General features: G+C 35.5%; 1 protein-coding gene across 1 annotated transcript in view; it reads left to right on the forward strand.

Annotated features, from left to right (window-relative positions):
* Positions 1-7,205: 7,205 nt before the first annotated feature.
* The window catches only part of PAPOLA (poly(A) polymerase alpha), a 28,858-nt gene continuing 19,119 nt past the window's right edge, over positions 7,206-16,944 (forward strand). The window contains exons 1-8 of the mRNA XM_031066333.1: positions 7,206-7,417; positions 8,029-8,095; positions 9,411-9,492; positions 9,960-10,069; positions 11,947-12,000; positions 15,165-15,276; positions 16,524-16,613; positions 16,708-16,846. Of these exons, the coding sequence (XP_030922193.1) occupies positions 7,344-7,417; positions 8,029-8,095; positions 9,411-9,492; positions 9,960-10,069; positions 11,947-12,000; positions 15,165-15,276; positions 16,524-16,613; positions 16,708-16,846 (728 nt within the window). The 5' untranslated portion in view covers positions 7,206-7,343. The remainder of the gene's footprint in view (positions 7,418-8,028; positions 8,096-9,410; positions 9,493-9,959; positions 10,070-11,946; positions 12,001-15,164; positions 15,277-16,523; positions 16,614-16,707; positions 16,847-16,944) is intronic.

Raw genomic sequence — 16,944 nt, forward strand, 5'->3', positions numbered from 1 at the left:
GTGGTTAAAATATGTCAGCTTTTAAGTGGCGAATACCCAAGGTTGTCTGTTGTTGTTAATTCAGTCTGAAGTACTGCAAAGTTAGTCATGGGGTAGATGACATGATAGAAATTTATCTGAGAGGATTTATGGCAGGGAAAGAACCAGTGGGTGAATGTGGAAGGAAAATGGTTATGCTGAGTAGGTTCTAATGGTTGTATAACGAAGCGCCAATGTCTTTATAGGTAAGTTTTGCACATGTTAATTATGGCAATGGTAAGTTACCAGAAGTCAGCTTTTGAAGTTGGTTAGGCTTTTCAGCCTCAGGAAAATGGGAGGGTATTTATTCCACTTGCTTTCATTCTTAGCTTATTGTGTTGTGACTACATAAATTCCAAAGGCTTAGTAACAACATATAAAAATTTGGGCTACTTTTATGTGTTGTAATAACAGCCATCTTCAATTTTGAAAAGTTTGGAATGATTTGATAATTTCTCTTGATGTAGGTGTCTATGATACTTTAACTAGAAACACTTAAATAACAGTACATAGTTACAATGGCACCAAGTTATTTCTATTTTCAGTGTAAACATTACTTGGCAACTTAACTTGTATAGGAGATTTATTGTCGTTAGCAAAAATGAGCCTTTTTCAGTTTGCACATTTGTTCTGTCGTTTGTTTGTTTGACTTTGTTGGCTTGGTATCATCCAGTCAAGACTTTAAAGTGAGTATTATAATGCCACTAAGTAGAAATGCTGGTAATGCTAATTCTTGAGTTTGTGAAGTGAAACCTCTGACTTTAGAGAAAAGAAAGAGACAGCTTGGGAAGGAAGATTTTTCCTCTATAATTCTTTCCAGACAGTTGATTCTGTCTTCTGGACGATAATCTTTTTGAGTGAAAGTGGAACAACCCTATGTTACTGCCAAACTTTCATGGTGACAAAATGTTCTTTTTTTTTTTTTTTTTTAATTTATTTTGGTTTTGACCTGACCTTTCAATATGTTCAAACTTCGTTTTCAGCCCTGGTGTTTACAATTGACAGGCCTTGTCAAAACTGATTTCTTATACAACCAGAGGTTGTCATTATTCTTGACTTGGAGTTCCGGGTTCTCCAGAGTTCACCAGTGTTCATATTGCACTTATTAACAGTATGATACAAAAGTAGAAAACCAATCAAATTCTTCCTGTACGTGGCACATCAGTAGTAAGACTGCTGATGCTGATATCTGGCATTTACAGAAGCCTTTAGTATTTTTTTAATATTAAAATTTATCCTAGAAACTTTTGTGGTGTTTTGTTAAAATTCTCATGTGTGAAGCGCTAGGAGCTGTATAAGGAATAAGTCTTTAACAAAAAAAAAGCTGATTAGAAACAAGGATGACTATTTCCCTGTCATAAAGATATTTTTTAGTGCACAGTTAGATATAGAATAGTCCTGTGCATTATCTGAAACATAAGATACCAGGGAAGGATGAACTCACTAAGCTGTTCATGTGTTTTGGTTGGATCTGGGGCTTATACAGAAAGGCTTCTGACTCAGTGAAGGTGGAGCTATGTTTATGAGAGTGATGATTTACTCTTTTCATATAACTTGGGGCTTTCTAACCCTCCAAACAGAGAAAATATGAATCTGTTTCTTGGTAAGGTGCTGAACATCTGTGTGTGCTGAATTCATGGCAAAACATTTTTGAAATGTTTTGTAACCAGAAATGGAAAAGTGCTTTGAGTCATATACATGAACATTTAAAAGTGCCATAAGATCTATAAATTTTAAGTATTATTAGTATTGCTAACTTCTGTATTAGAGTTTTGGAATGTCATTAAGAGTTATTCTTTCCAGTGGACAGACAAGCTGATTCTCACTTCTGAAGTAAGACTTCTCATTTTTTCTTTCACTGAACTTTGCTGTAGACATAGGCAAAGTCATTGTTTTCTTCACTTTTCATTAGAGTCTGTCAGCTTACATGCCAGAAATACAGCACTGTATTTAAAATGCCTTGTGCTGACTGGGAATGGATAAGTAGTGTGTTTCTGAGCAGAGGGAGTTGAGAATTTTATAGGCTGTTAGGAAAGGAATTAAATTATTCTTTGCAGAGCAATGGACTGACTTTGGAGGAATAGTTTCCATAACATAAAGTGATAGCTTTCTTAACTGAGAAGCAATTAATATAAAAATCTGTGCTGAGGATTAGATGTAAGGATATATGTTTTGCAGTAGCTTTCAGTCTTCCAGTATCACTCTAAAAAAGGACTGAGTGTATACCTGTTAGTGTAAAGGTACTGCACAGAACTTGGAAACCCAGTTATTTTGGGCTGAGCAGATTTCACCACTGAGACAAATTAATCTCTTAACAGTGAAATGCTTTGTGGGATTCCTAGTTCATAGTTTATAGTCCCTGTTATCTTTTGATTCAGCCTTACTGAATTTCTTAAATTGCTCTTGAGTTTTTTGTCTCCCATATAGCAATAAAAATAGTTTTTGGTTCAACTGCTGCCTGTGCAGTTCATTAGCACTTTCTTTTCTTTAAACTTGAGAAACTTTCCCTTCAACTGTGTTAGTAAGACTATTGTGGATGGGTTTTTGTTTGCACATGCTGCCTTTCCTGTTCTTCTGTGTGAACAGAAGAGCCAGAGAGCTCAGGAGAGTGTCCAAGGTTAGCAGAATGTGTATGAATGACCTTTTGCCATAGGTGAGCCTCATCTGTACCCCTGTTACCTGCAATTGCTCCAATGTCTGTGTTCAAATCAGTGTTTGTTTTGAACACCTCATACTGACAGTTGAAGACATAATTCATGGCCTGAATGGTCCAGTAATATTCTGCTAGATATTGAAACTTTTATTCAGGAGGGACAGCTGTATTGTCTTAAGCATTTGAAACTTATGTTCCCCAGTAGCTGATTTGCACAGACTTCATTGGTGTTTCCTGCCTAGATTTTTGAAACTTCGTGTGGAGTGATGGTGTTAGCATTAAGCTGGAATCTTCACTCTGAATTGCCAGTCATTCATTGCTGAAGGAAATGTAAAAAGAAGCAAAATCCCTCAACGGAGTTTCTCTGGATCTGGACACAGTGGAGCTTGAGCTCCATGAATTTAGCTCCAGCTGGTTAACCAGATGGTGTGATGACCAGTATTGTTTCAGGAATCTGACTTGTGTGTCTTCATCAGCAAATAAAAAGGAGTACATTTTGCTGAGCTAGTCAGTAGAGGCAAATAGAGAAGTGAGGATAATCATTGAGAATCCTTAAGATGTGTATTTTGTCCTAGTATCTGGATGAGTTTGAAACTTAGGGGGTTTAAATTGTTGTGATTTGTTCAGTATTATGCTATGTATTTTTAATATTTCAGTTGTTTGTATTGTCTTTTATTTTTGTGCTGTTTCCCAAATTTCAGGAGCATGATATTTAGATAGTGTGGTGCTGACAGCAACTGTATTTTGGTTTTGATAAGAAATGTAAAATCTCAACAGAAATAGCACTAAAAATAGTACTGTTAGAATGGACGTGGAATGCAGGGAGAGAAGAACAAGTGTTTAGAAGGACAGGTTTTCTTGTGGGGATAGAAGTTGGTTTAAATACAGAGCACATCTGAAAAAGTTCAAGACAGGATTGCTGATTTTTCTGAGAATGGAGAAAGGTTCTAGTGTTGTAAAAGCAAACAATAGTACAGAACTTGGAATTACTATCCAAGTCTTAGTCATATATGGGACAGTGTTACATAGGTATACCTGTATACCTGTATTTACCATGTTCAGTTTAAATAGGTGTGTTCAGGCTATCACCTGATCTTCAAAAGATGCACTGTAATCCCTGCTCTACCTTAGAACAACATTTAGTCACTTCCATATAAAGGAGTTTAGAGGTGTTTGCTCTGGAAACTGTAAAGCTTCTTACAAGCTTTATTCGGGTTTTTTTTCTTCCACTTCTGCACTCTGTTTAAAATAGGTGTTAGCAGTGACCATATAGCCAAGGTCTGGTCTTTTAGTTTGGTAGATACTGGTAACAGTATAAAAAGATACTGCTTACTAAAACTTGAAGTTCTGAGGAAAAAGTTTGACTGCACTGCCTTCAGCTTAACGCAGACTAAATTGTGTCTTTATTTTTATATGGGGAAGAAGGACATGTGGATTTCTTGCTGATTAAATTAATATTTGAATATGAAATATTGAATCATAACACTCTAGAATAAATCCAAAATGTGTAGCTGTTGCCCAGCTTGCACATGGTAAATTGTTAGTATAAGTTCTTCAAAAATTCAGATTAAGCCAGAGCTGCAACAATAGCATGTTAAATTTAACTCTACATAATTTTCCATGATTTTATTTTGTACTTGTGCAATTGACAGATAGTTCATAGTCATCTCAGAGTGATAGAATGATCTTCATGTTTATATGTGGTTGACAAGAAACAAACCCAAAAGCCTCTAACTCTATCTTAATTTTCTTTTTGATCTTATAAAGAAATGCTTAGGGTTTTTTTGTTTGGTTGGTTTGTTTATTTTGGTATTTTGGTTTGGTTTTCCTTTTTTATTAAAAACTAAAACCGAACAACAAACACAAAAAACCTCCAAAACAAAAAATCCCACAAATCAACAAGCCCTAGACATGCTTTCAGTTGTGTCAGACCCAGATGATCTGCCAAATCTGCTGTTGTCAAGAGCGACTATCTGAGATGGAACTTCAGTTGTTGTTTAATACTCTCATTTTTGTTGATGTGTAACTTTAGTGAGTACCAGAAGTGATTTACCATCAAGGTATTGACTCCCCAACAAGGCTAATCTCTAATCCGTTTGGGTAGGAGGTTAGCACTGATACTTCCCTGGTTTTTCACCTTTCTCTTTGAATAAAATTGGTAGCTTAATAAGCTCTGCTCTGGATGTGTCACAAGTAAAAAGTAGAATGTCCATCAGCCCATATGTGACTAAGGGAAGATGTTGGAGTGTGAGTATGATCTCCATGGAGGGAAGGAGGCAGGGAGAGGATATACCTTTACTTGTTTATATTAACTTTCATGCTGCCTTTTAAATGAATACATGAACAGAATAAGTTACTTTATTCTGTCCTCCATTAAGTTTAACAAACTTTCTTGTCATACCATTTTTTCTTGAATTTTCCAAAGGAATTTTTTTCATATTCTTTGTTGTGCTACAGAAACCTTGGACTAGAGTTAATTTACCAGGTGTAAACAGCAGAGCTTCAATTTAAATGTTTTTATCTGGAAATTACCTATGTTCTCTTCAGTGTTAATATAGCTTAACTGTCTTCTGCAGCTGTAAAATCTTCAAGGCAGCTGTGCTGAGAATTGTTACACACTAACCCAGTGAAAGGGTACTTACTAACTCCTCAATGCTCAAAAATAGGTGAAGCACTTGTGTTGGGGAGGTCCAGTGCTGTTGATAGCATCGTTATTTCATTATTATAAGAGTAAATGCAAGAACTGTAGCTGGCTTTATGTAACAGTTCCCAGAGATGTATATCTGGTGATCGATGTAATTGGCTGTTTGAAGCTGTTGTTTTAGTGAGCAGTTTCAAAGCTTGTCCGTGCCCGTGGCCATGCTCTGGTGCTCCTGTAGGGGCTGGAGGAACACTGCTTTAAGTCATTGCAGTGAGGTGTTTTGGAGGCAGAGCTGCACGTTGCACTGCAAGCGTAAACCACACTAGGGAAGAGAGCCGATGTTTGGCTGGGGTTATGTACTGTATGTAAAGGATTATGTTTAGTTGTTAGTTCTTGAATTTGTGAATCGTGGCCCTTACAAGTAGGGGGAATATAGAGGCCTCTGTCAGCATTGGTGACTTCAGAAATTAGCTCAGCAGAATCTGGTTTTGAGTGACATTGAGTCTTTTTTGAAATCTAGTAACAGCATCTGCCAGGCTGTGTTTTGCCAGCCCTTTTAATGAAGTCTAATATTTGCTGAATTGGATTCAGTTTCTTGCTATGAATGGGTGCAAATTAGAGTTGGACCATCAGGAAATTGTTACACAAAGTTAAAATATTGACTGTTTTGTACTACTGCTTTAAAAAACCTGCAAAAGTAAACTAAAAATCTTAAATTAAAAAGCATATATTTTTTATTTCAAAATAACAGTTGGCAATAGGGGAGAAAATGTAGTTCAAACAACTTGCTTTGTGGAATATTCAAAGGATGTTTATACATTGGCACTTTTTGTTTTCTGCCTGCTTTTTTTGGAGGCATTTAAGTGGCTGAAGCTACTATTTGTGTTGACATTCCTAAAGTTTTTTTTTTTTTTTTAAGAGAAGAAAGTTTTAGAAGGAGAAAAAAGTTTTAGGGGCTTCTTTTGTCCTTAATTTGAATTACTGTTTTATGTAATTCGTCTGAACAGCTCTTTTTAAAAAAATGTTTTCATTGACACCTGAAGTCCTAGGATGTATATGATATATTCAACTCCTACCAGATTCTTTATTAGCTAAAGGATAAAAGTATAAAATAATTTTCCCAGACACTGCCCCAGTCCCCACAATTACTTGATGGTCAATTTTTTAAAATGTGCACTTTTTAATATGTTTTTCCTGATGTGCCTTTTTTTTTTTTTTCTGATGAGCAAAGGGACAGATGTACTCAGGCTTGCATTGTGACTAAATTGTTGGTTGCAAACAAATTATAGTACTTGAAATTGTTATTAAATGGGTTTAACTTGTGGAAAACTATATCATGTTTTGTGGATTCTTGTAAATTTTTAAATTTTTTTAATAGTCTTTATGGAAATGAGGACTGAAATCTTGAGATGATGGTGACAAATAATGGAAGTAAAATTGAAGTATTGCTTTAGTTTTTCCACATGTAATAGGTAGCTAGCCTTGTGAAAATATTTCTCATTTTGTATTATAGAAATAGTATATAATAGGTGTAAACATGCAGGACTGATAGTAGAGCAGTATACTAAGGAATGTTATGCCTGCCAAGAGTGGGGCTTTCACTTTTGCTATCAGCTTGACTTTTTTGACATGAAGGGTTCTCTTTACTTTAGGCTTTATGAAAGTGAAGGAATCCAAACTGATATAGCTTTTGCCCTAGTAGAATGAAAAAAAAATAAAGGGGAAAAAATGAATGCATATTAAGAGAAGGTGAGAGGTAATTCTATTGGTGTCCTTAGCAGGACAGATTTAACAGTGATTTGGGATGAAAATGCTCACACTAGGCTTAGCTTTTTTTTTTCTTAGTATGTATCTCTTGTCTCTTGTCGACTCTGATGAGAAAAAATAAATTTCTTTTGTTTCTGTCAGTAACTTTATCTAATTGCCTTTATTAGTCCCGTTACAACCCAGGGATCACAAACACAGCAACTACAGAAGCATTATGGCATTACCTCACCCATCAGTTTAGCTGCCCCCAAGGAGTTTGACTGCATGCTTACCCAGAAATTAATCGAAACCCTAAAACCTTATGGCGTGTTTGAAGAGGAAGAGGAGCTGCAACGCAGGTGAGTGAACACTGTTTTGTGTCCTGTCATGAGGTTCATCTGTGACTGTTGAACACCAAGTGTGTGTGTGTTCTTTCAAATGCTTTCTTAAAAGTCTAGTGGAATTGTAAGCCTAATTTTTCTCCAGAGTAATACCTCAAAACACAAAGAGGAATTAAAATGGCCTTTAAATTTAAGGGGCTGGTTTGCATTTTTCCCCCTTCATCACTACTTCATTGTGATGGACCTTATACTTTTTTTCCTTATTAATCTTTCTTGAAGTTTTTTTTTCCCCTCTCAGTACTGCTTATCACTGTTCTTTTAGATGCATGAGTTCTCCAAATTAAAGTTTTATTTTGCAAATGAGTTGAATTCATGTGTGTATGCCTTGCATGCTTCCAATTTTTTTTTGAACTTAAATCTCTTGAATGTTTCTAACGGGTGAAAAATAGTGGGAATGCTGTAGGAGTAACTTTCTTTCTGTATATAGGTATATATAACAGGATCTCTAATTAGATCGGTAATGTTACTAAAGTTGACTTGCTGTGTAATGATGATCACATTGTAATGATAAAAAATTCTACTAGTTTTGCCTAAGTTTGTAACCTGACGTTCTGCTGTTTTATTAATAGGATTCTAATTTTGGGAAAATTAAATAACTTGGTAAAGGAATGGATACGAGAAATCAGTGAAAGCAAGGTATGGATGTACTTTACATGGAGTTGCCAATATTGTGTTTTTAAGAGTACTATAGGAAGATTACTCTAAAACACATTCCTGTACTAAATTGGATGAACCTTAGATTTGGGGATCAGAACGGATACCATCCTTGTGTAGTTTTTTTTGTTTACAAGCAGCATTGCCCCTTCATAGTAGAACCTTGTCAAAGAAAGAAACTGATAGATGTAACTTGACTTTTTCTCAAAATTCATGCATATAGTAGTGTACTAATCACAGTCTTAGAGTATTTGCCTTTGTGAAACAGTGCTTGATCTTAAAATGAACTTCCCGCATCTTTGTCGTCTGTGGTCTTTTTCTTTAATGTTGTTCCTGTAATGTTACTTTTGTACACTGATAATGCTGATACTGTTCTTGCCAGGTTATAGCAGTCACTGTTCTGACACATTTTTTGAATGGTTTTAGACTTGTGTGATTGAAGTTTTTTTTTTTTAAGAGGAAACACCTGATTTTTTAAGCTATTTTGCTTTGTGTGTATTTGGGATTGTGTATTTTCTTTACACTTTCCTTATACAATGAGAATTTCTATATGAACAAGATTATGAGCAGGGACAGCCTTGCTATGTGTGTCTTGGTCCTTGAAAACAAAATAGTAAGAATATCATGACCCATGTAAGACTGAAAGCTGCTTAAGTTAATATCATGTACATTGCAAAATAGAAGTTTTGCTTTATTTTGTCTTCTGCTGTGCAAACAAACATTCATGTAGGGTTTCAGGTTGTAGCATTGCATCCTGTTATGAAAGGATAGCCCTCTTTGCCCACAGTACTGTGGATTCAACTGTTTTTTAAAGACTAGGAATTTAGTAGATGTACCTAAACAATTTCAACATAAAATAAATGCCTTTCCTAACCCCAAATTTTTATTCAAAGGCTGTGGTACAAGTGTCTCTGAAAGTCATGTAATCAACACTGATAGAGTAGGCTGTGTTTTGAGTTGCTCTAAATTGGAATCCATCATCTATTTCTGTGTCTGTCTAAAATGCCTGAGTGGTAAGCAAAATGTTTGATCTGTGTAATATCATAAAGCTGTTGCACCTGAAGTGTAGAATTGGTGCACCAATTACCAGGTTTGAGGTGGCAAGGTGTGATGTGGTTGAAGTGTTATAAATGATCTGAGTGACAAAGGTATCTCAGTGTTTTCTGTGTATACTGAGATTATTTCAGTAGTTCAACAGCATAATTTTTGTGCAATATTTTTCTTCTTGTTTGAAAATAAATGGTTTGTGTTGTTGTAAATTGTTAAGGTAAAATAACCATTTTTTTTCTCCGTTTAGAATCTTCCGCAATCGGTAATAGAAAACGTTGGAGGAAAAATTTTTACGTTTGGATCGTATAGATTAGGGGTTCATACAAAAGGTAATTTCCCTTTTGTGATAAAAATCCATGTCTTTGAGCTAATGACTGATCTTGCTGTATTTTGAGGTGGTGTTAGATTTCTTAATTTTTTTAGTTAACCATCTCTAGTCTTCATTCTAAATAAAAGAATTATATTCCTATATTATGTTTTCGTCATGGCTTGAGAAAGAGACAAAAAAGTTGAAAATATTTAAATACAGAGGAAGTTGTATACCTACATTTTCGTGTTTTGTTCTTTGAAAATTGCACATGTTCCACAATTGATGCAAGAGTGTATGTATTTGTTCTGTGTATTTATTTGCCATGAATTATTTTTTATTTGATTTGACTTAGTGTTTCAAAAAACCACCATTCCACATGATGAAACTAAATTTTACTGCTTAATTATTAATAAAAATATATCTATTTCTGGCATTCTATGCGTGTGAAGTACTGAGTAATACACTTCTGCTAATTAACAATTTCAGGTGCTGATATTGATGCCCTGTGTGTTGCACCAAGACATGTTGAAAGAAGTGATTTTTTCACATCGTTTTATGAAAAGTTAAAACAACAAGAAGAAGTGAAAGATCTGAGGGTATGTGAAACACCTGATACAGCTTGCTGACCTGAGGATTAGGAGAATTCTGTAGTGAAAGATGTTGCATCAAATAAGTAAATAGAACTTTACTGTTAAGACTTTCTTTAAGATGTTTTGTTAACCTGCAGCAAAGCCTATCATAAGAATTGAAATAAATAGAGCTTCTTCCAAATTTTCTCTGGTCTCACTTAAGAGATACACTTAAAAATTTGAATGGCAGAATAATCTCTTAGTATGTGTGTTAGTATGGCAAAATTTTGTGCTTATTCTCTAGAAGCAGACAGACACAAATATAAATGTTAGTTTGACAGGGTTCAGGACCAAACTTGTTTAGTTTTAATGAAGGTTTTATGCTGCTTTTTTATAACTTCATGCTTACATAAACAGTAATGGTGGTTGATATTAACTAAACTTTTTATATTGGCTGTCAACTGTGCATTTGAAAAGGGAAGCTGTATTTTTAGTGTGTTTTGTTACTAAATGCTTGTGCATGATTTTTAGCTTCTAAAGATGAAGATTTCCCTTATAGTAGTGGAAAACCATACTAATGCAGTAGTTTGTTTCTGTTATACCTCAGTGACACTCCTCCCCGAGTCAGCTGGTGGGAGCTTTAGTCTTGATATTAGCTCAGAGTAAATTTTCTCTGCTCCAGTTTTTTTTTTTTTTTAGATGAAGATAGCTGCTGGCAAGACTTTGTTTGGTTTAGTCCTGCTTTCATAAAATAAATGGACCTGACTCTGCAGCACCAGGGTAGTGCGAACATCTAGTGGTAGCACTATATGCACTGAAACAACTGTTTTCAACACTTTCTCTGAACGTATTCTGTAATCTTTAAATTGACATGCTGTATTTGAGAGGATTCAGATTTTCAGGTTTCCATTCACCTTTACTGTAAACTTCTAACTCCAGGTAATGGAGTTGATTTAGCAGCAAGGTATGTATGGTATCCAGTGTAGCACTGTAGTGATACAAATAACCTTTATGTCAGGGCGTCATAATACTTTTAAATCATTCCAGCTAGTATTCTAAGTTTGTACATCTCCATCTTTAGAGGAGCATAAACTTTCTTAGTGGTTGCTGTAGTGAGTATGAGACTCTTGTAAATTTGATTTTTGCTTAGGGTTGATCCATCCTGCCAACAAGTAATGTTAAGATAACCTTAACTAAGGTTTGAGCACAGGCAGTAGTGTTGTCTCTAAGAACTGAAATACTTTCAGAAGTTTATCCTCCAACAGTTCAGAGTATTTCTTATTTAGAGGTAGGCAGTGTTCATTACTTCTGCTAAAACAATGTGCTGCAGATCTGCATTTACTTCAGATGCTCAGTTCAGGAAAATGATACTCATAGCTGATTGTGGAAAAGATGTGAAGTTCCATTGTGATATTGTTCATCAAAACCCATTTTCAAAATGTGCTCGACTTCTGGAGACTGGTGGCTGCTTTAGGTGATGTCAGGTTGCATAGTTATACAGTCCTCTCCTCATTTCTCATACCAACTGTAGAAGCAGAAATAATAGGCCTTTTAGAGCAAGAATCCCCATGGCTTGGACTTGGAATACTTAAGAGATATTTGTGGAGAGTAAAAGGTCATGTCTTCTGTGTAGGGTGAAAAGGGTTGAACCTTGAGGTAACACCATCAGAACTGCTTGGTACAAGTTTGGATCATTATTAATACCTAGACAGCTGCAGCACATAGTAGGTGGTGCTTACTGCATAAGTTCTCAGTGGTGGAGAAAGACATTGCTGACAAAAATCAACCTGAAAGCAGAAAAGCATTCATATAAATAGGATTTCATTATGATTGTCTAGACTGGGTAGCTATTGTTTATAAATGTTCTCTATATTGAAAATAAAATGCACCTTTTTTCCCCCCAGGCTGTTGAAGAAGCTTTTGTCCCAGTTATTAAACTTTGTTTTGATGGAATAGAGGTAAAGATTCAATTTTAATTTCTTTTGGTAGAATGTGGTTAAAACAAAGTTTTTAAGATCTTATTAACTCTTTATTCAGTAATAGGAATGCTATTAAAGTGACTTTCCCAAATTCATACCTAAGATTTTTTCAACAGTCCTCAGTTTTTAATTTAAAGTGGAGATTTAAGATGGAAATAAGTCTTTCTTGATGGACTTACAGCCATGTGCAGAATATCTCCCTGTTTTTTTTTTTTTTTTGACTCTGCTACCCACTTGTACTGATTAGTTTACTGACCTGTAGTGTACCAGTATAGGCATTATTTAGGCTTAACATGTAATAAATTTATATTTCTAAATAATGTGGCTTCAGAATTGTTTTTCAGTACTAATGATTAACTGTCCAAACATGAAAGATTTGCTTCATTATCCTATGTTATAGAAAGTTGTGGTCTTTAAGTAGTTATCAAAAGTGTGCTGCTGAAGGTATTCCTTTTGTCCTGATCTCTTGACATATCTGTAAACACGTGACCTGAGCAATGGTTTTGGTGGCTGTAGCCTGATGGATCAGCTGTCTTGGAGTACTCAACTTGCTGAATTTGATTTTTGCTAAGGAAACAGGAATGGTGGTTTCAAAAGATACTCTGTTTATTCTTGTCAGACTGTTACACAGTCAAACTGTTATCTCTTGGTGACAAGACAAAAACATATGACCTCTGTATATACACAGTTAATGAGACTTGTAGTTGGATGATCTCAACCAGTAACTGGTGGGTACAAGAAGGTTAGTTTACAGAGGGGAAAGAATTACCATGCTAATCTTCTGGCAAATGGTATGGTGTAGTATTGTACACAAGATTGGCAATTTATTCTCTCCCTGTCTGGGAATTTGTATCTGTTAGCCATTTTATACTGTCCATATGCAGTTGGGTATTAAGGAACATTTTTCTGGTTAATCTGTTTGGTGTTTACATAGCTTAGGTATTCATTCTAGATGTTGAAACTTGCCATAGCTGTCCTCTGGTCAGTTTGGTTTTTGTACATTGGGGTTTTTTTCCCTCTAGTCTTTCAAGCCGGAGTTGTCTCTCCTTTTTAAAAAATGAAATTTGAAATACAAGACCAAATAGGGGGGGAAAAAAAGAGGACTCTTTCCTCTAAAAGAAGTAACATCTTGTTCCAATATAGTGATTTATGATGGGCTTGATGGGCTTAGGTTTATTACTGAGACTTAACTCATGTTGCTGACAGTGCATGAGAGTACTTTTTCTTATAGCATAAGTACACTCTTTGTATATATCAGTGCTGTTGGGCCAGTTTCTGATAATTGTGTTTGTGCCCAGCTATGTCAGTATCAAAAGATTTTAATTTCATTTTCCTTTTGCTAACCCAGGCAGAACATGCCAGAGGGTATAACTGAAGAAAAGGACATCAGTTTTGTGGTGTTCCTGTTATTAAAACTTAAAAAAATTCTGACAATAAGTTTTTACATGCCCATTTTATGTTCTTGTTTAAAATAAACAACTTTCTTAATTTTTTTTGGTTTTTTTCTGTAGAGTACTTTGTATTTGATTGCCAGTAGCTCTCCCCCTGTTACATAAGACACACTGTTAATTTCTTTCTTTGAAAATAAGTGTCAATGAGCTTTGAATCTTTTAGAGGTGCTAGACCTTCTAGAGATCAGAGCAGAATTTCAAGCTGAAGTTAATTTTGAACTTGTTTTACACTGAGAAGTAGTACTTTTGACTCAAGTAGGAACTTCTGTGTGTAATACAGACTGTTGATAAGATCAGCTTGTAAGGACTTTGAAATACAAAATGCACTGAATACTTTGGAAATACTTTTCTGTAGAGAAGGGCTTCATAGTTTAAAACTGATGGATGCAAAGTTTTAAGTACCTACAAAAAGTCTTTAAGGTGTCTTCAGCTTCACTTTATCTGAAATAATTTTAATGTAACTAGACCAGTTTAGTTCTTGGTGCAGTAGTACTCAGTATTTCATTGTCTTGTAGGTCAAGTGATAGCCACTTTGGTTAAAAGCCTCATTTGGTGAAGTGCCTTTGTTGCCTTGCAGACAGTCTGCTGATAGGCACTTGATATTCTCATCAACTGGTGGAAAGGCAAACTGACTTCTGCACTTTGCAGTGTCCTTGTGTGCAGGGCAATGTAAAATAACTCAGTGCTGAATAGTGTTTTAGATGTTCTTGGCCTAGAAAAACTGTTCTGTTTAAGTATTGCAGAAGTAATAGCAAGAAATTGGGCATAGTTTCAAAATGTATATGCTTGCTAAGCATTTTGCTGAATTTTCAAAACTTTTTCTGTAATCAGGTATGTAGACTCTTTATAGATACTGGTCTTATATGGAGTCAACTAGTTACATGTGTGCTTTGCAGGGGTTGGGGAAGGTATCCTACTCTTTTTTATTACCATGGTAATTTTCATGGACTCACAGAATATGTTGGATTGGAAGGAACCCATCGGGATCATCGAAGTCCAGCTCCTGACCCTATGTAGGACATCCCAAGAGTCGCACCCTGAGCCTGAGAGGGTTTTCTGAAGGCTTCCTGAACTCTGTCAGGCTTAGGGCTGTGATCACTGACCTGGGGAGCCTGTTTGAGCTCCCAGCCACCCTCTGGGTGAAAAAGCTTTCTCTGATATGTAATCTAAGCCTCCTCTGGCTCAGCTTTATGCTGTTTCCTTGAGTCCTGTAACTGGTTATGAGAGTGAAGAGATCTGTACCTGCCCCTTTGTCATGTTCAACAGCCTCAATGGGGACTCCCCTCAGTCTTCTGTAGAATTCTTCTATATAATATTTGAGAATATTTCAGCTAAAAGCAGGGTTTTCATAGCGTGTTCTGATGTTGGTAGGATTTTTTGTTCTGGACCTAGAAGTGATGCTTGTTCTCAAGTGATTTTATTTACACTGGCAGTTAGCCTAGTTTTTGTGTGTGTGCTGGTTGTATAATAGTCTAAATGGGTATTTTATCCTCTTGGAAAAGGAGCCATAAGTTAGATGAGGCATCTGAAAGTGTTTCTTTAAGTGTCTGTGAAGGATGTTAGTATGTATTTTTTAAAGAGATTCTTTGTACTAGCAAGACTACTATTAGTAAACTTGATGATAATGACTTAGAGAATCCTACAAAAGAAAGAACAGTTTTCTAATGTCTTGCCTCTTTTTTTGTTCTTAAGATTGATATTTTGTTTGCAAGATTAGCACTGCAAACTATTCCTGAGGACTTAGATCTACGAGACGACAGCCTACTTAAAAATTTAGACATTAGATGCATACGAAGTCTTAATGGTATGTATGTACTGATTTGTATATCAACTTGTCTAATCTTTAAATAACTATCCTAGATTCTTTGATACAGTAGTTGTGGATTTGACTGAAAATACAGCAACTTCATATCTGGAAATAAAGTTATTGCCAGTTTTGTATATTTTTCTGGAAAGAGGGGTTGTTGCTTGTTGGCCAGACTGTGATCTTTTTCTCTTGTTTGGCTGGTATATGGTTCTAGAAATTAATGGGACTAGCAAGACTTTTGTGTGAAGCATTACCTATTTTTATAAATAAAGATGTGTGTTTGTTTTTTAATTTGTGTTTGCATAAACATACATTAAATTGGTTCAATGATAAATTGGAGATAGCAAAATGTTGTCAGTTTGAGGTCAGTTCTTCAGTAGCTTGTGTAACCCTTAACTTCTCTATAATACCTTCATTTAAAGAATGGTTATTTATGTACAGGATGGTAGGGGTTTCAGCCTGGCTGCAGCTTGAGGGGGAAGAGGAGCATTTTTGCATGAGGAGCTCTGATTGTTGTTACAAACTAAAAACTTCATAATTTGAGATCATCACATCCACTTAAACTGTTTCGTGAAATTCACATCTTGTGCAATCTCTAGCATTGTAGTTGCCTCTTACTTTAAAAGTAGTCTTAGATAATACTATTTTCTTCCAAACAGCTCACTGCAACTACTTAGTAACAATGAAGTACTACTTATTCTGTATTAAAAGCCCCATAAAATCAAGCAATTAACACTGCCATCTGTAATGTTACAGTCTTAAAATATGCCATCAAAATAGTAGTGGCGCTAGTATGTTTAAGAACTAGTCTTTTTAGCCTGGCCTTTACCATTCAAAGCTTTGACCTATGGCTGGCAGGTTTTCTGTAGGTTCATGAGGACTTTAACCCTGAAAACTTATGCCTGCACATTCCATGATATACTTCATCTGTTCATACAACAGCAGAACTTGTTTGTTCCTTCAACAGCTTATATAGTTAATTAACAACAAAAAAATCAAGTAGCACTCCAAATCTGTAGTTAAGTGCTCATGAATTGGCTACCTGAGTGTTGCCATAAAACACTAAGTGAAAAGAGGCACATGAAAATATATGAAGCTTTCTAATCCTAAACAAAATTGATCAGAATAGGAAATGAGTTTTCCAGCACGCTTGTCTAAAAAGTTTGGTAGTGTTGATGGTGGGGGAGGATAAGCAAGCCAGAAACTTTGGAAGCAGCAACTGTAATTAATTCTTTCTTTTGCAGGTTGCCGGGTAACCGATGAAATTCTGCATCTAGTACCAAACATTGACAACTTCAGGTTAACACTGAGAGCTATCAAATTGTGGGCAAAACGTAAGCAGTTATATTCCAAAATTTGTGAAGTTTTCACTACCTCTTCTGATTACTGACACGTTTCTCCTTTTGTCTTTCTCTTCTCGATCCACAGGCCACAACATCTATTCCAATATACTAGGTTTCCTTGGCGGTGTTTCCTGGGCTATGCTAGTAGCAAGAACTTGCCAGCTTTATCCAAATGCAATAGCATCAACTCTTGTACATAAATTTTTCTTGGTATTTTCTAAATGGTATGTTTTTTTGGTTTTTTTTTTTTTTGTTTGTTTTTAATTTAGATTAAACTAAAATAAAATTGTTTGTAGACACTAAATTTTAGTCCTGTTTTTAT

This window comes from Geospiza fortis, unplaced genomic scaffold, assembly GCF_000277835.1.
Source record: "Geospiza fortis unplaced genomic scaffold, GeoFor_1.0 scaffold23, whole genome shotgun sequence".
Classification (NCBI taxonomy): domain Eukaryota; kingdom Metazoa; phylum Chordata; class Aves; order Passeriformes; family Thraupidae; genus Geospiza; species Geospiza fortis.